A 27680-nucleotide genomic window follows, 5' to 3' on the forward strand; every position below is an offset into this window, starting at 1 on the left:
ATTGCCCCCCCCCTCCCTCCTCCCAATTGTAAAGCATCCTCTTCAGTTTTAACATGCATCCTCACATCAAAGATTGCTCACACTCATACTATGTTCTGACCTTGCGTTCTTACAGCTGCAATTTATAATTTGTTTTATCTCTTCATAAAAGTACCACTAGTGTTTTGTGTGTGTGTGTGTGTGTGTGTGTGTGTGTGTGTGTGTGTGTTTTAGCAACAAGACATTCTTCAGTTATAAGGTTCACACAACCCCTGTGGGTGGGGGGGTGGGGGGGAATTCTGCTTCTTCATGCCCTCAAGGGCTGACCATTCATTTGCTGATTGGCGACTCCAGGATTCCTGAGCTGGGGACTGGTAAGCGCTGCCAGTCCTGTCACTGTAAACTCCGGGCGTACTTCAGGGACCATCTTGCGATGCTGTAGTGTAACGTTGTGTGTCACAGGGAACGGAGATCTTGACTTGACACCCCAGACCATGAAGTTGGTAAAAAAGTCTATAAAAAAAATCCTCATCTTAAGGTGTTCCACATGCTGATGAGATGCGTGACTGTTGAGGTGGAACAGTCATTAGCAGGAAACCTCTGGGGAATCTGCTGCACCTCAGTTGTATAAGGCTTATTTAGGCACACAGGGCCCTGTCTGAGTGGGCCCTTTTTTCCCTAGTTGCTCGTAGGACCAAACTGGATCCTCTGAAATTTTCTTTTCCACCTCCCACTGGAAAGGGTGGGCAACTGGAAGGCAACAACACGAAGTCTAACAAGAGTGCTCAGATAGCCTGTCCTCCTCACTCAGTCACTTGTAACAGAACATATCCAGTTTCACAGAGTGTGTTTATCATAGTTAAAAGGGAACAGGGCAGTTTCGACAGAGTTTCACCATTTAATATACAAAAAGTTTTGGAGGGCCTTGCTCGAACATTAAAATCCATCAAGTGTTAGCGAAATGGGATTCTGTTGGTCAAAACCTCAAATTACCAACAAATGAAGACCCTCCAAAAAGCTCAATGCCTTGGGGAGTATGCAAATGAAACTGAACTGCACAATACCTTGAATTACAGCAAGGGTGTTGAGACTTGCAAAAATCTGGTTGACTTTCCCCAATAAGAACTGATAGCTGAGTGGTCCTGGGAAGGCATTGCTGATGTGCAAAACATTATGAAACTGGTGGATGGTGATCTTGTCCAGTCAGACCTACCTTTTAACAGCACCAAACTACCAGAGCATGTCAGGGCAGGTTTCCTGCACCTAAGTGTACAGCCTTATTTCCCATACTCAGTGCAGTGTTTTAAATGCCAGCACTTTGGGTACACTACTGTTGGTTGTAAAGGAGATGCCACTTGTGGGAAATGTGGTAGAGCTGCTCTCTATGGAGTTGGTTGTTCCTCTCCACCAAAGTGTGTTAACTGCTCTAGCGATCACTCAGTGTGAAGTAGGGACTGCAGGAATGGAAGATCCAGGAGATCAAAACAACAAAGCGCATCCCATATTGTGAAGCCAAGAAGCAGAAAACTGATGCCACTACATAAACGGAGGTTGCTGTATCAGCACTAGCACCTGCAGTTGTTAATGCACTTGTACTGCTGCAGTTCCTTTCAAGCCTGCCAACCCCCACCCCCACCACTTCCAAAGTTGTGGCTCCAAAGCCGCCTCAGACAAAAAATCGGAAGTCGAAGGTGATGAATTGCCCAGTGATGGAGACAGGAGGTACACAGTCTGATGATTTCAATGTCATCCTATCTGACATCTCTCCCAAATCTTCTTCGGAAGCAATGGAACTTGATGTCAGACTGGGGCAATCACCTCGCCTGAAGATTGAGCCTCCACCCATTGTGGGCTTGCTGCCCCAGCAGAAAGTCAAGCTTAAAGTACTACACCATGATAGATGGCTCCCATTATACAATGGAACATTAATGGGTTCAGGACATATGTGGAGGAACTGAAACTCCTATCACAGCAATGCTTCCTGTGCTTGTGTTTGCAGGAAACACATTTTAAAGCATCTGATGACCCTGTACTGCAGGGTTATATGTTTTATCGCAAGGATGATCTGAATGGGGAAAGGGCCAAGGGAGGGGTTGCAGTGTTTGTCAATACCACACACCACTCCTCTGCTCTCCCCCTGGCTACTGACCTGCAAGCCATTGCCGTTGAAATTCATGTGTGTCAGAGGATCACAGTTTGCTCCCTTTATCTGCCTCCGCAAGATGCAATAGTCTCTGAGGCTCTCACGGATCTTGTAGAACAACTCCCGCGACCATTTATCTCCTGCTGCGAAAAATCAATGCCCATCACGTTTTGTAAGGCTTGACCTCTACTTGCCCTTGGGGTTGGGCTTTGGAGAGCCTCATGATTTTTCACGAGCGTTGCATCTTCAACATAGGTACTCTCACCCATTTCTGTGCTACCACTGGGTCATTCTCAACCATTGACCTCCCCTTTCTGCTCACCAGCCCTTGTAGACTGTTCATTGGGAAGTCACTGATGACCTTCATTCTAGAGACCACTTACCACTCCGCATTCACCTATTGGATGGACCTGAAGAGCAGCCACCAAAATGAATGTTTATCAGGGCTAACTGAATGCTGTTGGTGCAGTTTGCTGTGTTAGAACACCACAACAGTTTCCAGGAATGGGTGGACCACATTACATAAGTGATCCATCATGCTGCTGACTTATCCAACCTTCATGCTGCTGACTTATCCAACCTTCATGCTGGTGACTTATTCAACCCAAAGTCCTCTTGCCGTCTTCGGAGGCAACCTGTACCTTGGTGGACTGGCGAGTGCCACTCAGCAATCAGGGCCAGGCATGCAGCACTTAGTTTAAGTACTGCCCCACAGCGGAGAATCTCACAGCATTTTGTTTCGCAAGAGCCAAGGTTCGACGCATAATTCAGGAGAGCAAGAAAAGGTCATGGTAAATGTTTCTGGACTACATCAATCACTCCATTTGTTTTTCAAAAGTAAGGGAAGCCACAAGGAGGATTTCTGGTAAACACAGTTGTCTATCAGTGCTGAAACAGGGATGTCTCCAAATAGTGCCCAGACACATTGCTCAGATGCTGGCAGAGAATTTTGCACAAACTACTGCCAGTGCTAGCCAGGAATCAATGTTTCATTGCTACCATGAGACTGTAGATAAGGGAAAATTGTACTTTAGATCTGACAATTGTGAGACGTATAGCTGTGTTGTCTCCATGTGGGTGCTGGAATCTGCTCTGTCTGAGACTCGTGATACTGCACCTGGTCACGACCAAATTCTGTACTGCGTACCTCAGCATTTGCCAGCAATGTCAAAGGAACTCCTCATCACATGTTTTGATCTTATATGGCAGACAGGTAACTTCTCCAACTCGTGGAGAGAGGCACTGCTGATACCTCTCCTCAAACCAAGAAAAGGACCGCACGTGTCCCGGTAGTTATTGGAGTATTGCCTTAACGAGCTATGTAGGAAAGACCCTGGAGCAAATGGTTAACCATTGTCTGGTCTGGTTGTTACAGGCCAGTTAAGTCCTTAGCCACTCTTAGTGTGAATTCCAGAGATTTGGGTCCACTGTTGAGAACATGACCATGTTAGAGGCGGCTGTTCAGCAGGCTTTCCCACATAAACAACACTCTATTAGCATGTTTTTGATATCAGTAAGGTGTACGACACTACTTAGAAACAGTGTATCCTCAAACAACTGCATCAGTGGGGCTTTCGTGCCACCTGCCCTATCTTAATATTGTCTTTCCTGTCTCAGCAGTTTTTTAGGACCAGATTCGGTGACTCACTGTCAGATCGTTTTGAGCAGGAGAAAGGTATCCCTCAGGGCAGTGTTTTAAGTGTTACCCTCTTTGCCATAGCCATAAACAGTATGTCTATGGTAAGGAGTCCTGTACAATGCTCCTTATTTGTGGGCGATTTTGCTATTTTCTGTTCCTCCTCCAGTGTTGCAACAATGAGCTGTCAGTTGCAACTTACAGTGCGAGGATTAGAGGAGCGGGCTGCAAAGATGGGTTTTCAGTTTTTTTGTAGATAAGTGTGTGTATGTGCATTTTAATCATTCTCATCCTATTTTTAATTTGCCTGACTTGCATATGAGGGACACTATCCTACATTTTAGAGACTCAGTGAGGTTCCTGGGCCTCATTTTTTACTCCAAATTGTCATGGTTGCCACACCAGATAGAACTGAAAGCCAGAACCTTGAAGGCACTGAACATAATCAAGTGCCTTAGCCACAGGTCTTGGGGAGCGGACAGAGTGGGCGGCTGGACTATGGGTGCATGGTGTATGGATCACTGAGGCCTTCTTATTTGAAGATCATTGACACTGTCCACCATCAGGGAATTTAACTGGCTGTGGGTGCTTACAGGACCAGTCTCATACCCAGTCAGTGTGCTGAGGCTGGGGAACTGCCAGTAATCATCTAGCAGCAGCTCCTCATGGTACATCAGGCTTGTATGTTCTTCGCAGCTCTGACTTCACCCACCCATCATGCTGTTGCTCGTCTGCCTCTGGAATGCCTATTCCCCAACCATCCATGAGCCACAGTGCCATTCGGGATCCGCGTGCAGTGTGTGCAGGAGTCATTCAGTGTGGAGCATATACAACCCCAAGTCCAGGGTTTTACCCATCTACCACCGTGGTTACCGCCGAGGCCCAGCATTATTTCAGATTTAGTACAATACAGGAGAGATTGCACTCCTGCTTTCTTTCTTCTTCTTCTTCTTTTTTTTTTCCCCCCTGACTTTTTATGTGAGCACCACAACTATGTAGCTGTCTTTACAGATGGGTCTAAGCAGGGGGCACTGTGTTGGTTGCTTTGTCATTTTCCTGGATCATGTCCTCAAGATCCAACTGCTTCAAGAATGTTACTGTGTTTTATGCAGAACTATATGCGATCTTGCAGGCGACATTTGTGCAGTGCTAAATATCTTGTCTGGTCCAGTTGTCTTAGTGCCTTTTACTCTCGTGAACAATTGTACCCACAGTAATTCAGAATATCCAGGATGCCCTCTTCCAGCTACAACAATTTGGGAAGGAGGGGTCTTTCTGCTGGATACCAGGACATATGGATGTTAGGGGGAACAAAAGGGCAGATCTAGCAGCCAAGGAGGCATGTCGTAATCCTCAGGTATTTCATTGTGCCATTCCCCTGCATGATATCACCTCGCTGTTGAGGTACAAAGTCATGCATCGATAGGAAGACAAGTGGCTGGAAGTGACTGACTATAAGCTCCATGTAGTAAAGCCCACAACTCATACGTCGCATACCTCCTTCCAGCCATGTCGACGGGACGATGGCCTTCTTCTTGTCTTCACATAGGCCACAGCCATATGATGCATGGCTTTTTACTCCAGCGAGAGGACTCTCCAATGATAGTGCTTGTGACGTACAGATCACTGTGTGCCTCATGTTATTGGACTGTGTTTTATTTTCTGACCAGCGGGCTGCGGTGGATTTTCTGGCAGATCTGCCCTCTATTTTAAGTAACTCTCAAATGAAGTTGGTTTGTGCTTTAAAGTTTTTTGAACTGTCCAACATCCTTCCCAAGATTTTAAGGAGATGGTTTTAATGTGTTAACACGGTAACTGGCTCACCCATATCTCTTGTGAGTAGTCTGCTAGTGATATTTATCTGTGCCTTGGTTTTAGCTCCTTTCTCGTTTCACTTGTGTTTTTATCTCATGTATAGCTACTTTTACTTTATCTCCATTGTTTTAGTGCATGTGAAATACAGTGATTTTGTGGTCGATTCTAGTGTATGAGTGTGGAACAATTTCGCAGGTTCTAGCCACATTCGATTGTTTTCATGACTTTAAGGGCGCTGATAACCTTGCCACTGAGTGCCTGCCCATAAGCCCCAAAACACACACACACACACACACACACACACACACACACTCACTCACTCTCTCTCTCTCTCTCTCTCTCTCTCTCTCTCTCTCTCTATCTATCTTCATGGGCATTGGCAAACTGATCATGAATAAAAAGTTTTAACTGATTTAGTATTATATTTTTGAGGGTGTACGATACGGAATTTGATGATTTTTTTTTTTTTTTCCAGTTACATTCAGTGGATTCTTCTTGTCAGCTGTGGCACAAGAGGATATTAAGTCATGGGTCGAAGGCAGAGCAGGCATCGTCATATTTCTTAAGTAAGTTTGCTTGTCTGAATGCATTCTGGAGTGTAACATAGTTTTATATATATCCAACAATGAAATGATATCTTCGCTAATAGGATTGGAGTAACATACAAAAATGATTGGGTTCCTATTAATATGAATAAATTAATTTACTAAGTGTTAACAAGACACTGTAGAAATGGACACTAAGTGCACTGCTGGCCGCTGTGGCCGAGCGGTTCTAGGTGCTTCAGTCAGGAACCGCGCTGCTGCTACGGTCGCAGGTTCAAATCCTGCCTCGGGCATGGATGTGTGTGATGTCCTTAGATTAGTTAGGTCTAAGTAGTTTTAAGTATAGGGGAGTGATGACCTCAAATGTTAAGTCCCATAGTGCTTAGAGCCATTTGAACGAAGTGCATTTTATATCGAAAATTGAGATGAACTGAAACTACAATAGTAGGCACAATAAATAAATATTTTTGGAGATGCAATATATATTTGGTCTGCTATGAACCATATGTTGTTGAGACATTAAACTTTAATCTTTACTATTTATATGTATTTTTCATGAAAAATAGAAGTGTAAAAATAATTTTTTAAGTATAGTTACTCTACATATTTTACTCGAAAGAATTCGGTGATTTTTTTTAATGAGGCTCTCTATCAATGCCAGATCAAAGAAGACTGCTAAACAGATAAGCTTTTGGCCAAAAGGCCTTCTTCTGGAGTAGACAACACACACACACACACACACACACACACACACACGCACACGCACACACGACCACTGTCTCTGGCTGCCGAAGCCAGTCTGCAAGCAACTGTGCATGATGGGAGAAGCAATCTGCATGGTAGGGGTAAGGAGGAGGCTGGGATGGGGAGGAGGAGGGATAGCAGGTTAGAAGTGGAGGATGATAAAGTGCTGTTTGTGGGAGCATACAGGGATGGGATGGGGTGGGGAGAGGTTAGGGCAGCTAGGTGCAGTCATGAGGTTGGACAGGGGCGAGGGGAGAGGAAAGTGAGTGGGAAAAGAGAGAATTAAAAAGACTGTGGGTGCATTGGTGGAATAGAAGACTTGAGTAGTGCTGGAGTGGGAACAGGGAAGGGGATGTAGGACAGTGACTAATGAAGGTTCGGGCCAGGGTGGTTACGGAATGTACTATATAGCGCAGGGAGAGTTTCCACCTGTGCAGTTCAGAAAAGCTGGTGTTGGTAGGAAAGATCCAGATGGCACAGGGTGTGAAGTAATCATTGAAATGAAGAAAGCTGTATTGGGCAGAACTCTCAGTAACTGGGTGGTCCAGCTGTTTCTTGGCCACAATTTGTCAGTTGCCATTCATGCAGACAGGCAGCTTGTTGGTTGTCATGCCCACATAGAATGCAGCAGAGTGGTTGCAGCTTATCTTGTAGATCACATGACTGTTTTCACAGATAGCCCTGCCTGTGATGGGATAGGTGATGTTTGTGATCGGACTGAAGTAGGTGGGAGGATGTATGGGGCAGGTCTTACATCTGGGTATATTACAGGATATGAGCCATGAGGCAGGGGGTTGGGAGCAGGAGTGAATAGGTTTGGTGAGGAGCGGAATACAGCTGTGCGAGGGTGTGGGAAGGATAGTGGGTAGGACATTTATCATTTCAGGACATGACAAGAGGTAGTCAGAACCCTGGTGGAGAATATGATTCGGTTGCTCCAGTGCTGGGTGGTACTGAGTCATTAGAGGAATGCTCCTCTGTGGCCTGATGGAGGGTATTTGGGAGGTGGTGGGTGACTGGAGAGATAAGGCACAGGAGATCTGTTTCTGTGCAAGATTGGGAGGGTAATTTCAGTCAGTGGGTGCATCAGTGTGGTGATGTGTGGGACATTTGCACCCTTTTTAATGGTACTTTTTGTATTATTATGCTTTAAAAATAGAATGTAATAACCAAGTAATGTGCCACTGAAAATTGTCCAGAAAGAACTCTGTTATTTACATGGATTAATTTTTGGAATGTATGCTGAAATACTGAAGGAAATTCAGCAGTCATGCATGGGACTTGGTCATTGGACCTGGAATTTTTCTTTCTCAGTTGTATTTAAAAACTCTGTGAACCTAAGACCATTTTACTATAATAGATGTTTTTGTTAAAACTACATAATATTAGCTACATATTCAATGTATTATATTTGAAAGAGTGAACAAATTGGCAAAAGTAAATATGTGGCCTCTGTCATGTGGCCTCTGTTGTCATGTGTGGGACACCGTGTGAATTCTCATTCTTTCTTGGGTTACCAAAAAAAAAAAAAGAAAAAAAAACACATAATAATAACTTATTTGTTAAAGTTACATTATTGTAACATTAAAGTGACCCACATTTTTAACTACACTACTGGCCATTAAAATTGCTACACCACGAAGATGACGTGCTACAGACGCGAAATTTAACCGACAGGAATAAGATGCTGTGATATGCAAATGATTAGCTTTTCAGAGCATTCACACAAGGTTGGCGCTGGTGGCGACACCTACAACGTGCTGAAATGAGGAAAGTTTCCAACCGATTTCTGATACACAAACAGCAGTTGACCGGCGTTGCCTGGTGAAACGTTGTTGTGATGCCTCTTGTAAGGAGGAGAAATGCGTAACCCCTGCAACCCATAGAAGATAAAGATGCTTCAGTAGCTGAAATAGTGTTTTATTATTTAACAAAAAAAATCTAACGAGATAAAACTAAATGATCAAATAGAAAATAAATAATAATTGAGTAGATTAATTAGTGTTTTAACCTTTTTTTAAAAAAAAATCTCACAAGATAGAATGAACTCCAGAGAGCATACCAGAGTACCCAGAGAACTCCAGAGAGCATCCCAGAGTGACCCAGGGAACTACAAACACTAAGAAGAATCGCTTCTCGGCTTTTGGCAAGATTAATGTGTAGTTCTCTTTTAAGAATCTAAATTATAATCTAAATTAATATTAAAACATCTATACATGAATTTAAAAAAAATACCCACCCACCTCCCCGGGAGTCGTAACTCCCGCACCCTAAGCTTAAATAAGAAAGAGAACAATGTACAGAACTATAAACGTGCTTCTGTATCTTCAAGTACAGTGAAGCATGGCTGTCTGTACCATGTGGTTGCTACGAGTCGAATGAGCGTGCAGTTGCCTCAGCACAGAGTCTGGCCCCCTCCATGCCCGCTAGTGACGCAGCGGCTGATGCCGCTGCTGATAGGAACGCGCGGCAGCCAATCAGCAACCGACTGGATGGGCGTCGGCCGCACAGGAAGTATTTTTCACAGCGGATCGCACCTAGTTAGAACTAAGCGCGATCCTCCAGCCCTGGCGGCAGCCAGGCGAAGCTCGTTCAAGGTCACCCGCCTTTGGTAGCTGCAGTGGCTAAGTGAAGACACTGCAGCTACGAAAGGCGGATAACCTTGAACGAGCTTCGCTTGGCTGCCGCCAGAGCTGGAGGATCGCGCTTAGTTGTAACTAGGTGCGATCCGCTGAGAAAAATACTTCTGGTACGGCCAACGCTCATCCGGTCTGGCGCTGATTGGCTGCCGTGCGTTGTTATCAGCAGCGGCGTCAGCGGCTGCGTCATCAGCGGGCATGGAGGGGGCCCAGTCTCGCTCGTGAGGCAACAGCATGCTCATTCGACTCGAGGCTGCCGCACAGTACAGACAGCCATGCTTCACTGTACCTGAAGATACAGAAGCACGTTTATAACATTGTATATACTTCCCTTTCTTATTTTTGTTTAGGGTGCGGGAGTTACGACTCCCGAGGAGGTGGGTGGGTATTTATTGAGTTTTAATCTTTAAAAGCCGAGAAGCAATTCTTCTTAGTGTTCTAGTTCCCTGGGTCACTCTGGGATGCACTCTGGGATTCTCTGGGTACTCTCGTATTCTCTGGGTACTCTGGGAGTCTCTGGGTATACTCTGTGTACTGTCTTTAGTTGAGATCAGTTCGTTCTATCTCGTGAGATTCTTTTTTTTTTAAAAGCTTAAAACACTAATTAATCTACTCAATTATTTTTTATTTTCTATTCGATCATTTAGTTTTATCTCGTTAGATTTTTTTTTTGTTAAATAAGAAAACACTATTTCTGCACTTGCTCTGATCGGATGCAGTACTTTTCAGAAGTAAAACATTCTTTGGTAGCAAGTACAAGATTTTGAGAAACTGATAATGAGGTCTGGGTTTTCTTCTTTAAAAACTAGGAACAATTCTTTCAAGAACAGTGTGTTTTCGTGACTTTTTCTTGATTCCATTCTCGCAGATAGTGATAAAGTCTGTAATTCCGGGGCATGTATATACAATATCTGGCCTGAAGTAGGAATCTCTCACTTTTGAATGGTTGACATTGGATTTTGTGGTGTGCGTACTGTAAGACCTTCGGTACACACACAACCAGATTATTTGACTTGTCGCTCTAACGAAGTACCGTATTTACTCGAATCTAAGCCGCACTTTTTTTCCGATTTTTGTAATCCAAAAAACTGCCTGCGGCTTAGAATCGAGTGCAAAGCAAGCGAAGTTCTAAAAAATGTTGGTAGGTGCCGCTACAACTATAACTACTGCTGTCGAATATATGTAGTGCTACACAGGTATGCTTTGTAGGCACAAAGATAAATACTTTCGCCAAAATCTCTGCGTCAGTAAATAAATTAAAAAAAAAAAGAAAGGTGGAAGACGAGCTTTTTTTTTCTCCGCCCCGAGTTTCGACCACTGCATTTTCATACATTATCCAACGAAGTAAATACAAATTCCGTATTGTTCATCTTCGAATGTAGCAGAATTTCAATGTACTATGAAAATCCGACTGGCAAGACTGTTTAGGATGTTTGTCAATATGGCCAACTCTACGTTCTGAATTTTTTCCTACCAGTGAGAAGAGATGGTTGCTAATAGGAACCTGATGAAATGTGAATCACATGCAGTATTCTCTTCACCATAAGAATAATCGAATATAAACATTTTGCCATGTATTCTTTCGCGTTTGCTGCTATCTCATTTAAATCCTGTCTGCCTAATAAACTACGAAACTAGAGTGAGACAATAGCAAACGCGGAAGAATATACGTATCGTGTCATGTTTATATTCATATTATTCTTATGCCTAATGTGATACAGTCAGAAATGAAGCACGGCAACTGACTAGATTTCTAAATCTAAGATGACTCTAATTTCTGTGCAGAATTTGATGTACTAAAGATGCGGCCGCAAAGATTTTCAAACGGAGAAAAATTTTCGCCGAACTCTCGTTCAGAACATGTTCTATCATACGCAGTCTATTATTTGGTTCTTGTTGATCATTATCAAAGAAAGCAGCAGCGTAAGTAACAACGAATAGCAGTCTCTTGCCATTGTTTCGCTAATGAGATGATTCCGGCGGTAGCGCGCACAAAAGCAAGCCGTGCCGCGAGCGGCGACAGGCCGTAAACACGCACATCAGAATGCGACACATAATGCATGACACAGTACAGTAATGCATTTTCAGCTTAGGATGACGTGAACACCTATAACAAAGAAAACGGCACTTATCAGATCAAAGCAAAATAAGCAATCGATTCAAACCAGACAGAGAACGTGAAAAAGGAAGGGTACTCGTATAAATACGGACGGAGCGCCTGACGCATAGCAATGGCTGCCTGGTAAAGCGTAACTGCTAAGCTTACGACTCGAACCAAACTACTGTCGCTGTATCGTCATTCATTCGACGTAAATTGTGTCTCATGTTACAATGGACCAACTTTGTTTCGATTTGGAGGTGCGGCCTAAAACTTTTCTCTCCCCTTGAATTTCGAGTCGCAAATTTCAGGTGCGGCTCAGATTCGGGAAATTTTTTTTTCCTTTATTTCGAGTCTCATTTTTCAGGTGCGGCTTAGATTCGAGTGTGGCTTAGATTTGAGTAAATACGGTAGGCGAGTGTCAGCAATATGTCTCGTGGTCTTATGGTGGCGTGTTTATCTTCTGCCGTTAGGTCAGATGATAGAAATGCCACTTGCACGCTTAGAGTAGCAGAATGACGGTGACCAACTTTAAACAGAACTTGATTAATTTTCACACGCATTTATTAAAATAGTAACAAGCATAAACCTTACGTAACCTGATTCTGGATGCTATTTACAATTGACAATCTGAAGTTCCTTTCGTCTTGGTACGTTTATCTTATTCTCACATATATCTCTGATACTTGACAAAAGTGTCTATACATTTATCTTCATGGCTATGTACAGGAATATGGTAATCTTCTTAGGTGCAGACTGAAACTTGACTATAGACTGGTACAGACAGGTGCAGATAAATGCAGACTGACTAAACGGAGGTATGTGCACTCGTTATAATACCTCACGCATTCAGGTACCACTGCGTGAGTGTGATCCGCGAGGAGAAAAGGTTCTATGTTAACAGCAATCTCATTGGCTGCGTTACAGATTAATACGCGGATCGGCAGAAGCAGAATTTGGTCCGTCTCTAAGGCAGCGCCATCTCGTAGTGTGGAGACGGCCGAGCGCTGCGCCTGCGCTGTTGTGCTTAGCGGGGCACGCTCTAGTGGGAAAGTTGTGTACGCGCTGACTACGCAGAACTGTGTACACAACAGATTTTGTATGAGAATGATGCATTTCTGTGGCTGATAGCGACAAACGAGCACGTTCTGCTAAGCATGTTAAAACTGCCATTTTCTTCCTTTGTAAATTGGGCAATGCTCATGTTGTTGTCCATACGGCCTTTGCCAGTGACTGCAGGCATTGATGTGGACCCACAGAGTCTTATGATGAGGCAGAGGGAGATCGCTGCTTAAACTTTTTCGCCCCATTTCTTTGACCTCTGCAGTCTCTTCTGATTTCTCTCATGCTTTCAGAGTTTGTCCAGCTCAGTTTCAGTCATGCCTTTCTTCTTTATCTTCCTTAATTGTGAGATGCGGTTGTTTTATTATTTTGAAAATCTGGTTTTTCATGTTTTGGTCGTTTATGCATCTTTTGCATCGAACTTGCACTTCTGTCTTTGACATTGTGTATCCCCAGAAAGAGAGAAAATATTGTAGTTTTAATTGATAACAGGGCCAGCCGGTGTGGCCGTGCGGTTTAGACGCTTCAGTCTGGAACCGCGTGACCGCTACGGTTGCAGGTTCGAATCCTGCCTCGGGCATGGATGTGTGTGATGTCCTTAGGTTAGTTAGGTTTAATTAGTTCTAAGTTCTAGGCGACTGATGACCTCAGAAGTTAAGTCGCATAGTGCTCAGAACCATTTGAACCATTTTAATTGATAACACAGTAGATATTGCAGATGTTATTTTCAAGAAAGTGTCAGCTTCTTTAATTTTGAGACTGTCAACTAGTCAAAACCTACAAAACAAAGATAGACTAAAATAATAATAACAGAAAAAAAATTAAATTAGATAACAAATGCACGAACACATATAAAGATCGGTACAAAAAAGGACAACATAAAAAAATACAGTTGTAACATTTAGGACACACATTAATACCTAACATGACCTATAGTAGAAATGTGGTACAAATCATTAAAAATTATGAGAGTTTTAGAACATAAAACTAGAGCTTATAAAAGAAATGAAATTATTGAAGGATATGCCCAAGAGGCAAAAACTTTGTTATTTTCCGTCATGTGTGTGACAAAGAAATTCTTAACTACTTAAGGGATAATTACTATTCATAATTATAAAAATCATTGAATTGAATACTGTAAATGTGTCATCAAGTACTTGCTTTCCAAAAAGTATGCAGTACAAATTTCTAAAGATACAAAATTGATCAGATTTTGCTTGCTTCAGAAAAATCTAGTTAGCAGTCTTGCTTCAGTACTATTAAATCAAAACTGTAAATTTCACAAAAAAATTATTCAGTATGTTGAATTTAAATTTTAAAGACACAGTATTAGCACTTGGACTGCTCCTATATTTCAAGAGGGATTGCTCGTCACTGTAGGTATGACTGCCACGTGTTGCCAGGCTGTATGGAGGGGAATTCTTGGTATGGAATGAGTGACAGTTATCAAAGTGGAGCTGTTGCTGGTGGTTGGTAGGTCTGATATGGACTGAGGTATTGATGTAGCCATCTTTGAGGTGGCAGACAATATAGAGGAAGGCGGCTTGTTGGTTTGAGGAGGACCAGGTAAAGGGAATGGGGAAGAAGGTGTAGAGGTTTTGAAGGACTGTGGATAGGCTGTCTTCACCCTCAATCCAGATCACGAAGATGTCATCAATGCATGTGAACCAGGTGAGGGGTTCAGGATTCTGGGTGATTAACAAGGTTTCCTTTAGATGGCCCATGAATAGGTTGGCATAGGATGGTGCCCTGTGAGTGCCCATTGCCATAACATGGATTTGTTTGTAGGTGATGTCTTCAAGACTCTAACAACTTCATCCACCGACTCTCCACAGTTCCTGTCCCTTTACCATAAGGTACACTACTTATCACTATTGATGCCATCACCCTTTACACTAACATCCCTAATGCCAATAGCCTTCCCACTACTGAACATTACCTTTCCCAATGCTTGGCAAATTCCAAACCTACAACATTCTTCTGGGTCACCATGACCAACTATATTCTCAGCCACAATTACTTTACCTTTGAAGCCATAACCTGCAAACAAATCCATGGTATGGCAAGGAGCACTTGGATGGCACCATCCTACACCAACTTCCTCATGGGGCATCTAGATTGCTAAGCCGCTCACCTGGTTTAGATTCATTGATGACATCTGCATGATCTGGATCGAGAGAGAGGACACCCTATCCACATTCCTCCAGAACCTCTACATCTTCTCTCCCATTCGCTTCACCTGGTCCTCCTCAACCCAACAAGACACCTTCCTCACTCCACCTCAGAGATGGCTACATCAGTACCTCTGTCCATATCAAATCTATCAACCACCAGTAATACTTCCACTTCAATAGCTGCCACCCATTCCGTACCAAGAAGTCCTTTCCTTACAGCCTATGGGGAATATATGCCCCAGGAAGCCTGGGATATCTTTCATGTAGAAAAAACCTGCGAATTTTTTAAAATTACAAGAATTTTTGATTGTTTTTGTTTTTAGATAAATTTTTGTAATTGTGACTGGTAAGTATTAATATTCAAACAAAGAATTTTACAGCAATAAAACATAAACTAGAGAATAAAACTTTAGTTGCAAAGAATGCCATTTGCACCAACAAAACACAGTGCACACACAAGCATCTGCCAACAGCAAAATGTGTCCGTGGCTTTTGGACGAAGGCCATGCAGTACTAAGTAACAAACTACTTTCGATGAGCATGACACCACAACTGTTTACATTTCTAAAGGACTCCACACACGAGCTACAGATCGTAGCGCTCCTTTGCATGGGCAACGGATAGTTTCGTAGATTGCTCATGTGTGATGCTCACTGATTGCTGGTTGCCTGGAAATCTCAGGCACTCTGAAAGATCACCATGCAGTATGGCTGCCTGGCTGGTTAGCAGCAGTGTGTGGCAATATGGCTGTGACTCGTTTCTCTGTTTATGAAGCTTGGTTGTGTAGGTTTTTTTTTTTTTTTTTTTTTTTTTTTTTTTTTTTTTTTTTCACAGATGTTGAGTTAGAAATTTACATTAGTATTTTAAGTTACCCAGGACAACAAACTTCTCTGTGAAGTGGAAGCCAAAGTTGCCATTTATATTAAGAAGTAATACAAAATATGCACTTCGATCTTGCAGTGATTAGCATTTGGAAGCTTGTGTTACAGAAGTAGAATTTATGGGAAGTTCATAGTGATAGTTGTGATGTAATGGGATCCTTCTTATGATTTTGAGTTATTTATGAAGTAATTATATACATTATTAAAGTTTTAACTTCTAAACAAATCTATTATACAGTTGTACTCAAATCCTGTGTAATTTCATATAACATAACTCTCCTTCATATGCTTTATAACAAGATTTAGGGTAATCAGTAGTGCTGATATTAACAATGTCTCTATAGACACACTGAGTAAATAGTTTAAATACTTGCAGTTAAATTATAAGACAAATGAATAAAAAGGATTTGAGGTCTAATAAACTTAAAACAGATTGTATTGGCACACTGGAAAGATGTAGACAATTAATTTGGCACCAGTGAAAATAGCCGGCCGAAGTGGCCGTGCGGTTAAAGGCGCTGCAGTCTGGAACCGCAAGACCGCTACGGTCGCAGGTTCGAATCCTGCCTCGGGCATGGATGTTTGTGATGTCCTTAGGTTAGTTAGGTTTAACTAGTTCTAAGTTCTAGGGGACTAATGACCTCAGAAGTTGAGTCCCATAGTGCTCAGAGCCATTTTTGAACCAGTGAAAATGTAAAATATTGTGTAAAATAACCTACAGTTCCCGACAGAAGTGTTTCAAAACAAGTTGGGTTATTCCGTGTCAGGTGTCGTACGGTTCATGGCTTGAACATCTTCAATTTTGATTAAATTTGTAGAGTCTGTACCTGAGGGACCTGCATGAACTTCTGCAAAGTTTCAGGTTCATCTGTAACTTGGCTGAGTTATTAGAGTCATTTTTGTGAAGATCACTTTTTCGGAGACCGAAAAGTCACAAAGAAATCTTTTAAGTTTGGCCTGCCACTGTTCCTAATCGAAAAGAACTAGTCCCTTTTTACTGGGTGTAGTGGTACAATTTTTGTGCTCAATACATAAATGATGCAAGTAAATTTCAGCAATGCTTTTGGGATAATCTCAGTTCAAAGTGGGCAACAAATCATTTCACAACAAATTTGCCATGTAGTTCAACAAGGTACGAGTAGTGAGGAAAGGGCACTGCGGACCTGGTCTTTTGCCAAACTATTGTCTGTCTGGCTGTTTGATATTCCATGAATTAGGGCCTAGCTTGTGTGTTTGATTACTGTTCTACCATCCTGTAAATTTTCTAAACAATGTGAATGTACCAGATTATACCCATGTTAAAAGTCATGTGTCTCAAAATGGGCAGCTACCACATTTCATTCTGTTAGAAACACTTATTTCCATTTTGGTGTCTCTATTCGTAAGGTGCAAAAATTTCACCTAAACTATGAAGATTTTTTTGTAATTCAAGAAAAATCCTTGCATTGGTCCATGGTGCCTATGCCACTACCAATCTCAGTGACTGGTAACCCCATTGCCAAGTGGCCACACCCAATAGCAAGACAAGGTCAGCCACGGGTGAGTTTCTATACTGCAGGTTCCCAAGCCTGAATGTAGCTATCTGGCAGGTTCCCAAGCCTGAATGTGCATATCTAGCAGGTTTCCAAGCCTTACTTGGGTCTCTTTGTGGATCCCAAGCCATAATGCAGAATTCTTCAGTTGTTGAATGCTTTAAATTTGTTGCTGATATCCAAAACTATTGCTTCTGGCAGACTGTATTGCCACCTCATCATTGATGCAGCTGGAATTGGAATGGCTGCAATTATCTGTTGTTATGGAATCCTGCATATGTCTCTTCTAGCAGGCCAATGAAATGATTGAGCAGTTCCATGGGGACATGAAATTAATCAAGGCATCTTTTTCTTCATATGAAACTTTACAGATATTTCCTATCCACTATTTTCCATCATAAATACAAGCAACGTACTGGCCAGGTTGTAGTTCAGTAATGGCAGCATGTTTTAGAAGTTACTTTTGCATTTCGGTCAACATTTTCTATAAAGGACAATGTATCATTTGATACTCTATGAATCTGAAGTTGCTTTTCATCAATTCTCTGTTGTACCAGAAACTGTACATCTGTCCTCAAAATGCTTTCCTTGTTCAATTTTTGTATCTTCAATAATTTCGTTTTTGATATAAATAAAATTCAGTGCCATGCACATTTGCTTTGCAGTATTGAAAGAGATCAGTTGGTGTTAAGATTTGGTTTTCAATTTGACACTAAAGGCTTGCTCTTGCTGCTAAACTCTTAACTGTGTCCCCAGTTCCATCACATGGCGATATCCCATGGCATGTCCCGAAAAACTTCCACTCTGCAGTAATGCCAAAATCTTTTTGATGATGGCAAAGATTTAGGAAATTCTTGAGATTTTTGTTCTGGGCAGCAGAACAGTTACTAAAATAATGAATATGCTTAATTTCTGTGGAAGTGCACTTCAGGGACTTGATCAAGTAAGTTAAAAACACTTGCACTGCAACGGTATCATGTTGGAGGCAATCACTGATTGTGCAGTAGCTGATGTGTTTCAGTTCTTCATTATCATTGTAGTAAATGACAATTGGGCATAATGTAGCTTGATTAGTTTTCCAATGAAATCCTTGAACTGCATCTTGGGACAATAAAGGAATAATTTTCAGCAAAATCCATTAATGTAATCAATTATCCTGGTTTGAGACCTTTAGTCAGTTGCAAATGATTGCTCTGATGGTTTGCGATGTAGTGGTGAGTAGAAAGGTCCAAAAGTTTTGTAACTAATTCTTCAGTGAATTCATCAACTGTCATTTTTCTGGTTTCAAATGTACTTCTGTCAGTGTGAATCTGTTGTTTAAATTGAATTGGATTGTCATTGTCAGGATCAATATTTACAAAAACACTTTCCAAATATTCCTTTAGAGCGTCTGTTCCTTGACACACTTCACAGTGATGAAGCACACACTCCTTTTCCAAATTACAGAAAATTTTGCTCAGTAAAATTTTATAATCTTTTATTGGATTTTGTGCCAACATTAGTTTCACATTCTGATGTATCATGCAGACACAGACTGAATGTGAGCCAGTTACACCTACAGTCACACACCACTTTGGCCTTAATTCACAAAATTTGGAAAATCCAGTATCCATGTTTTTGAACCTTTTCTCCATCTGTTCAAACAGTAATACAGCCCTTTTTACTTGGACAAATCCAGCTAAATTCTTCATCATAAAGATACTCAGTGACTCTTGCCTTCACAGCCTGAGAAAGCATTTTTCCACAGTTACCTTAGGAATGTGCCAATATTCCTTGTTCAGCTTTTAACTTTCTAGCCTTTCTTACCATTCTTTCTGGAGCCCAAAATTCTTACATAGTCTTTTTGATAGGCCGGCTTTGTGGAACTAAGCTCAAAATTGGAATTGTCTCTTTATGACTTGGTATGTGTAATTTTTCTTTCAATTCTTGGATCAGCTGGTCGTAATCGAAACAAGTCAAGCATTGCTCCAGGTCATAGGGATCAAATCCTCCAACTGCTGCAATATTCTTAATAATTGCACCTTCAACTTTATGTATTTTTCGCTTTGCATAGCCTTTTGTATCCCTTAATTTGTTTGAATTATAATGGTGATATTCCAACAGCTGTTAGGCTTGCAATCAAATTGTGAGAAACATTAGTCTCATCATCTTCATCTGATTGAGGTGTAACTTCCATTTGTGAATATTCATTGTATCAAAATCTTCTGTACAGAATGGGTACATTTTTTGGCCTGGTTTAATATCGGATGTGGTTATCCTTTTTAGCTGGTCAGTTGTTTTCACGTTGATTGAATGCTAACTTTTTCATTCAGTATGGTTTTCCTTACCAAAAGGGTTGCAGCATGGTCTTTGCAAAAATTCAAACCTTTCTGGGAGTAAAGCTTCATGATGGAAGCATAGGCCATCCTGACTCCACCCCTGCTCCCAACCCCTTGCCTCATGGGTCATATCCCTGTAATAGACTTAGATGCACGACCTGTCCCATACATCATCCCATGACCACCACCACCACCACCACCACCTACTCCAGCCCAGTCACAGTCATCACCTATTCCATCAGAGGCAGGGCTGCCTGTGAAAGACATCATGTGATTTACAAGCTAAGATGCAATCACTTTGCTGCATTCTACATGGGCGTTACAAGTTGCCCAACACATTTTTCACTTCAGTGCTGCTTCGCAGCCTGTGCCACCTGGAGCCTGGATCCTTCCTACCAACACCAGCTTTTCTGAATTGTGCAGCTAGGAACTCTCCCTGCAATATATCCTGTGCTCCTGTAATACTCCTGGCCTCAACCTTCAGAAGTCACTTTCCTCTTCCCCTTCCCTGTTCCCATTCCAGCGCTACACAGCCATCTATTCCACCAACACACCCAAAGTCTTTTTGCTTCTCTCCTTTTCCGCTCCCTTTCCTCTGCCCCCCCTCCCCTCCCCCCCTCCCTGCCTAACCTCCAGACTACACCTAGCTGCCCTACCCTTTCCCTACCTCATCCATATGTGCTCAACAAGCAGCACTTTACATCCTCCACTCCTAACTTGGTATCCCTCCCCCTCCCCATGCCAGTCTCCTCGTTACCCCCCTCCACACAGACTGCTTCTCCCATCGTGCACAGTTGCTCGCAGGCCATGTGTGTTTACATAAATCTCTCTCTCTCTCTCTCTCTCTCTCTCTGTGTGTGTGTGTGTGTGTGTGTGTGTGTGTGTGTGTGTGTGTGTGTGTGTGTGTGCGCGCGCGCGCGCACTCCAGATGAAGGCCTTTTGGCCGAAAGCTTACTTGTTTAGCAGTCTCTTTGTTGTGCTTGTCTGTTACTCAACATGTCCACTATATGGTGACTAGCAGTCTACCCTTTCCATAATATTGCAGATCTGAGTTGTGTATTTATATTGATCATGCTGTCAGTTTGTGATGTTAACATCATTGTTTTCTGTATTTTCAGGTTGATTGACACGGAAATTCCATCCGTTCGGAGGTCTGTCAAAAAGTTGTTTACACCTGATATCAAGGCAGCTATTGATAATACTACAGCTGGTGATACTCTCCGAAACAAGCTTACACAGATATAGAGATGGAGAGAGATGAACAGTGATTATATTTAAACATTGTATCTGTAGATTGCATCTGTACTGTAGAAAGATACTACCATGTATTAAGATATCATTTACTCATCATCTCTGTTGCTCGAGGAAAATAAACCTTTCCATTTCCTCAACAGGAAGCATTATCTTTGTTATATCATTGTGCATTAGTAGAATAGCACATTTAAATTCATTATCTTTACAAGTTAATTTAAATGAACAGCCATTGTTAGATTTTTCAGAAAACCTAAGATTGGAAAAACAGTGAAAAAAATTGAAACTGGTTTCAGAGAAAGTGTATTGTATGAATGATGTTTGGAAAATTAAGTTATATAATGTTAAAAGACAATTGCAAGTTACTTAGCCTTGAAACTGGTAACCCTTTACTTTCTTTACAGTGGACTCATAATAGACACCAGTGCTGTGATTCTTGGTTGTCATATCAGTTCATTCTAAAACCTACATCTGTTGTGTAAATTGTGTGAGCTCTAGTTTTGACATGTAAAAGTTTTCCAGACAGATACTCAAAAGTGTGAGTTTTTAAACCTCTGAAAGTAAAAATTTAAATTAATAATGGAATACAAAAACTTGAGTACAGAGACATATTTTATGTAGAGAAAACATGTTAAATGTTACATACTTCACACATGATATTTAGCATATCAATAATACCAGGAAAAAGTAATAGAAACTGGACTGCATTAACAGGAGCGACATTGACAACCAGGAAAAAAAAGAAACACACACACGCACACACTTTTTAAATCACAAACAACATTGAATACCAAATTCTCATTCAAGGATGATGGCATAATAGATGGAAACAAGATGAAGATAAAAGAGTGAAAAGGCAGACACACTCACTGGAAGAAATGAAGGTGGAGGAGGCAGCATATGCTATGTGGTTTCCTCCTGTAAAACTCTTGAAATACTCTCACCGGGAGGAAGACTATACACTGCCACTAAAAAAAAAAAAAAAAAAAAAAAAGTGAAGTGTCGGATGTCGATTTAACTTTGTACATGTACAGACTATGTAAATGATAAAAGTTGCAATTCTCTGTGACAGGTAGAACAGCCACCAGAGTGCATTAGTGTAGTTTGTGCTTAAAATGTTGTTGTCAGGCCTGGTAGGATATAAAAGGGAGTGAACAGCATCAGATGTCGAGTGAGCACTGTGAAGGATACAGAGATACTGTCTGTTCACGTGGGATTACATTTTCAACACCTGACGGAGTTTGAAAGGGGACTCATTGTGGGTGTACATTTTCCGGCTGGTTAAATCGTGCAGTATAGAGATTTGTGGGACATTTGGATGTGGCAGTGGCCCACTGTTGGACCTCATGGGAACGTAAGTGCAGGAATACTCTTCGTCAAGGTGCTGGTTGACTACATCTGGCCCCACAAGAAAGAATCACCATGTTGTGCACCAAGCACATTGTAACCCCTTCACTTTTGCACCTGCCATCCAAGAGCAAGTAATAGACACCCTGCAACATTGTGTGTCATCTCACACCATTGGTCAGAGACTAGCAGTAGCTAGAGTAGGAAATTCATATCCTGTGTGTACAGTGTGGACTGCTGACGAATGGCATCACATTGTGTTCATGGTTCTTCAATACCACAGACGACTATCAGTGGCGAGTATGTTACCTCTCTTTGGCACATGTCCCCGTGAATTGTCTATATGGTGTTAAGGTACTGCCCCGTGGCCCACGATATCACTAGAGCTGTCCCTGATTGAACATGTGTGGGACCAGTTCAGACATCAACTCCTTCCTAATGACATTATCCAGAATATCAAGGAGCATTTGCAACAGTTGTGCATCAGCTTGCCCCAAGAGAGGATACAACAGCTTTATCACACTGTTCCCAACTGAATAAGTGCATGCATCCAGGCCAGAGGGATGAAATGTCATACTGATAAGTGGACTTTAGTAATAAGTCTTTATAAATTTGACTCTACTTTGTTATCATTGAAACATTACAGACCCTCTCAACCAATGAAGTTTCATTTTGTTTCCTCTGTCCTGGGTGCTTCACTCTTTTTGTCAGAGAGTGTAGTTTGCTCAAGCCTTGCTGTTGTATTGCATATAGTTCTGTGCTGGGGAATTTGCATGATAGTACAACAAATTCTTATTGATGTCCATAATACTAATTGTTGTTATGTTGACTTGAATCATGTTGATCCAGTAACTAGTGTTGCATTAGGATTTGATAAAGATTTTCCTAGTGATGGCTATAATGAGAGGAGTGTGCTGAGGAATTTTTTACAGCCACTGGCCTATGCATCACATGGATGGCAAGCTCAAGGTGTGATAGGGCATTATGTTTTGTCAGGAAAGTTTCTTATTTTGGGTGGAGGGTTGTGGGGGGGGGGGGGGGGGGGGACGAGGTTGTCATGAGGGCTTTAGATCCCAGCATGGGTAAATATGAAACTGAAGACCCTGGTAGGGAGTTGTTGATATATTCCAGACCAGTATATTACCCTCTGTTGTTCATATGTATGAAAGTTATGGTAGAATGTAAATAATTCACCGAATAGCAGAAGTGTTGCATTGTCAACAGAGAAAGAGAAAGAAAACTTGCTAGCTTTTGGAATAAATCCTTTGCCAAGCTATACCCCCCCCCCCCAAAAAAAAAAAAAAAAAAAAAAAAAAAAAAAAAAAAAAAAAACACACACACACACACACGCAACATCATCTCCTATGTTTTACTCTGTGCGCATGTTGCACTTTATGGCAAGAAAGGTTGTCAGTAAGGGAAGTTGCTTGCCAAACTGGCATACACTACAGTGATGTCATTCGAACACTCGCCACTATCATGGAATACGAAACAATGGTTACTGCAGAAGCCGCGAATAATTTTAGATTTAGTGCAGTACAGGTGAGGTTTCACTCCCGCATATGTTTTTAATTCATTATTTTATGATATTTTAACTGAGCACCACAACTCTACAGCTGTCTTTACAGATGGGTTGAAACAGGGGGTTCTGTTACCTGCTACTTTGTTTTCCCTGACAGTGTTCTCAAAGTCTGACTGACTCAAGAGTTTACTGTCTTCGATGCAGAATTATATGTGATCTTGCAGGCACTGAAGCAGGTGAGACATGATTCGAGTACTAAATTCCTTGTCTGTTCAGATTCTCTGAGTGCCCTTCACTCTCTACTGCACTTGTACCCAGCAGATAAAATAGTCCAGAATATCCAGGACACCCTCTTCCAACTACAACAGCTGGGGAAGGCGGTGTCTTTCTGCTAGGTGCAAGGACACGGGTATTGTGGGGAATGAAAGAGTAGATATAGCAGCCAAGGAGGCATTTCAGGATGCTCAGTGTACCATCTCCCTGCATGTTATCACCTCGCTGTTGAGATACGGAGTCTTGCGTGAATGAAAGAAAAGTGGCTGGAATTGACGGATAATAAGATGCGTCTTGTAAAGCCCACTAAGCTGCTGTGGTGTACCTCCTTCCACCCATGAAGACGGGCTGAGGTCCTCCTTACCCACCTTCACATGGGTCACAGTCCTACGATGCATGGCTTCTTGCTCCAGCGAAAGGACCCTCCAATGTGTGATGCTTGTGGCATACAGATCACTGTGTGCCACATTTTATTAGACTGTGTTTTATTTTCCGACAAGTGGGCAGCGGTGGATCTGCTGACAGATCTGCCCTCTGTTTTAGGTAACGTTCAAATGAATGTGGTGAGAGTTTTAAGATTTTGTGATTTGTCTGACATTTTTCTGAAAATTTTAACGAGATGTTTTTAACATGTTAACAGGGTGACCGCTCACCCATGTTTTTTTGTAAGTGGCCAGCCAGTCCCGTTTCCCTGAGCCTTTCTTTTAACTCCTCTGTTGTTTTATTTCTGTTTTAATCTCATGTGTAGCTCCTTTTACCTTTTCGTCATTGTCTTAGTGCGTGTGAGATAAGAGTTATTGTGTGAATCAATGCAAGTAGTGAGGTGAGAGTGAGTGCATCGTTGTCATGTTATAGTTTTCCTCCTCAATGTATGATAGCATTTTCGTAACTTGATCTACATTCGTTTCTTTTAGTGTGCGTAAGGGCACTGTTAACATCACTGTTGAACTCTCGTAAGCTTCAGACAGATACGCGTGCACATCTTCTGTCAGCTCATATTGCATCTGAAGATAAGTAGATACATATTAGCAATGGGTACTTCTGACAAATATTAAAAACTAATAGAGTAAATAAACAATAAAATATTTATCTTTAGTAATGGCAAAGGTAGCATGGTGTCTGGTAGACTCCAGCAATGCAGTTTTGGTAATAAACTCTTTCCTCCAGCACTGTAGTTCACCTGATGCTTTGTTGATCAGCAAAATGTGTTTGCATTTAGTTAACTGGAAGACAGACCACACCACAAGTTCGCCAGTGTATCTGATCAACAATACCGAGTAAATGAAGCATGGCTGGCAACTGTGAGAAGCCGCACAACCACTCCAGGGTTAATAAACATTTATGTTAGGAACAATCAGCTGTTGGGAGCACACAGACATAAAAACAAAGAGCCTTATTTATTTCAGTAAAGTTACACTTTTTACAAAGAGATCTAAGAATAAAATTCAAATACAATTTGAACAAAAGGATTATGGAAGGCTGTTGTGACCCTATAGTGTGGGCACACGTAATCAAACAGCGTGTGATACAAGCACCTCGACAGCCGGACTAGAGATGTCACCTCGCAACCTGGACCGACTGGACAGTTAGTGATGTGCCGTGTTCATAACAGCCCAATATACACTGATCCGCCAGAACATCATGACCATCTCCCTGCTATCAATATAATCCCACCCAGGTGACAGCAGCATCACCTAGTGAGGAATGATTGCTAGTCAGACACACGCATGGTGCATGTAGTATCAGTGAGCATACTGTCCACGTGTAGAATGTGGGAGGTATGCGATGTATCAGAGTTTGATCGAGGGCAGATTGTGATGGCCCGGAGGTTCAGCACAAGCATTTCAGAAACTGCATGCCTTGGGTGTTCAAGGAGTGCTGGGATCATTGTCTTCAACACATGGCAAAAGCAAGGTGACATCATATCAAGATGTTATGGGGTTGTGTGACCACCCCTTCCAGGTGTCAGACATTGTACGCTGGGCAGACTGGCAAAAACAGGATAAGCAGTGAACTGTGGTGGAACTAACATCACACTTCACTGCTACGCAGAGTACAGGTGTGTCTGAACACACAGTGCACGAAACACTCCTAATGATGCCAAACACTCCTAATGATGGTACTCCACAGCCAACAACCTATACATGAGCCAATTTTAACAGCACGACATCGGCAGCTACGATGAAATGAGCACGTGACCATCGGCACTGTACATTGACACAGTGGCAGAGTGTTGCACTGTCTGACGAATCCCAGTACCTTCATCATGCCGATGGCGAGGCACCAAATCTGTCACCTTCCAGGTCAATAGCTTCTTGACACCTATACTGCAGTATAGAGACAAGCTCCATTATGCTCAGGGAACCTTCACATAGGCATCCATGGGTCCAATGGAGCTCATGCAAAGCAACATGACGGCCAAGGATATGTATATTGGTTGCAGACCACGTACACCCCCTTCGTAACAATCATGTTTCACAATGGCTGTGGCATTTTTCAGCAAGATCGTGTGCCCTATCACAAGGCCAGGAGTGTGATGGAGTGGTTTGAAGAACACAGTGGTGAGCTGCAATTGATGTGTTGGCCCCCAATTCACCAGATCTGAACCCAAATGAACACACCTGGGATGTGATTGAACAAGGCGTCAGAGCTCACTCCCTCCCCCCCCCCCCCTTGAATTTGTGGGGATTAGGTGACGTGTGTGTAAAGATGTGCTAACTCCCTCTAGCAACCTACCAAAACCTACTTTTGTCCACGCCATAATATGTTGCCGCTATTATCTATGCAAAAGGTGGACATACTGGCTATTAGGTACCAGTAGGTGTTCATAAGATTCTGGATGGTCAGTGTAATCCTGGCACGCCAGGTCCTCGGCCTCACTTATGTTTACTTGCTTATTATATGCTTACGTATGGGACTATATATTGATGTGTTCTCTAGTTATGAGACTTTGTACTGTTCCATACTTCATTCAGTGTTGTTATGGATCTCTCTATGTGGAAGCTGAATAAAACTTAGTTGGTGTTACTGCCGATATTGTGTCTGCACAATGGCACAACGTACTTGGCAATGAGTGGGGTATTCTACTCCACGTGTTTCATTTCTTTGGTTCAATACACAGCCAACATGCCAGTGGGAGAAGTTCTTTAATGTCTTGTTGAACAACAGCGAGCTCTCGCCGACCAGCTGCAGGCTCTCGCCGTGGCACTAAACAATTTGGCAGCCCTGTTTCCTTGTGTGATGAGTCTGTGGAAGATTGGGATGCTCATGAAAAACGCCTTTGCCAACCCCATCATGTGTAAGGGTTTCTTTCTGTTGTGGATTTCTCCTCATGTTTATCATGCTGTGTGTCAGCTAGCACCTCCTCAGGAGCCTGCCAATCCCTTTTTTGATAAAATGTGACAGTTGCTCTCTAATTATCATTGCAAACCTACTCGTGTTATTACTGCTCGTGTTGGGTTCTATAGTTGTTAAAAGCGGCTGAAACAGTCAACAGAGCTCGGGCAGCTGGAACGTAATGGGCTTAGCCGTCATTGCCAGCTTGTTACAGAGGCCCACTGGGATTCATATACTGGCACCATGGTTTGTGATGCTATACCTGGCTCCTGATAGGGAAGTTTGTGAACCTGCTTTACAATGTGAAAATGCCTCTCTCGCAGAAGTTATGAACATTGCTCAGTCTACGGCAGTAGGAAATCAGATGGAAGCATGGAGTACTTGT

General features: G+C 42.2%; 1 protein-coding gene across 6 annotated transcripts in view; it reads left to right on the plus strand.

The window, feature by feature from the left end:
* The window catches only part of LOC126248614 (pumilio homolog 3-like), a 179852-nt gene extending 158895 nt beyond the window's left edge, over nucleotides 1–20957 (plus strand). For all 6 annotated transcript variants that reach the window (XM_049949767.1, XM_049949764.1, XM_049949762.1 and 3 more), the window contains 2 exons: nucleotides 6049–6139; nucleotides 20685–20957. In XM_049949767.1, coding sequence (XP_049805724.1) covers nucleotides 6049–6139; nucleotides 20685–20811 — 218 coding nt within the window. In that variant the 3' untranslated portion in view covers nucleotides 20812–20957. The remainder of the gene's footprint in view (nucleotides 1–6048; nucleotides 6140–20684) is intronic.
* Nucleotides 20958–27680: the final 6723 nt, after the last annotated feature.

Source organism: Schistocerca nitens, chromosome 3 (genome assembly GCF_023898315.1).
Source record: "Schistocerca nitens isolate TAMUIC-IGC-003100 chromosome 3, iqSchNite1.1, whole genome shotgun sequence".
Classification (NCBI taxonomy): Eukaryota; Metazoa; Arthropoda; class Insecta; order Orthoptera; family Acrididae; genus Schistocerca; species Schistocerca nitens.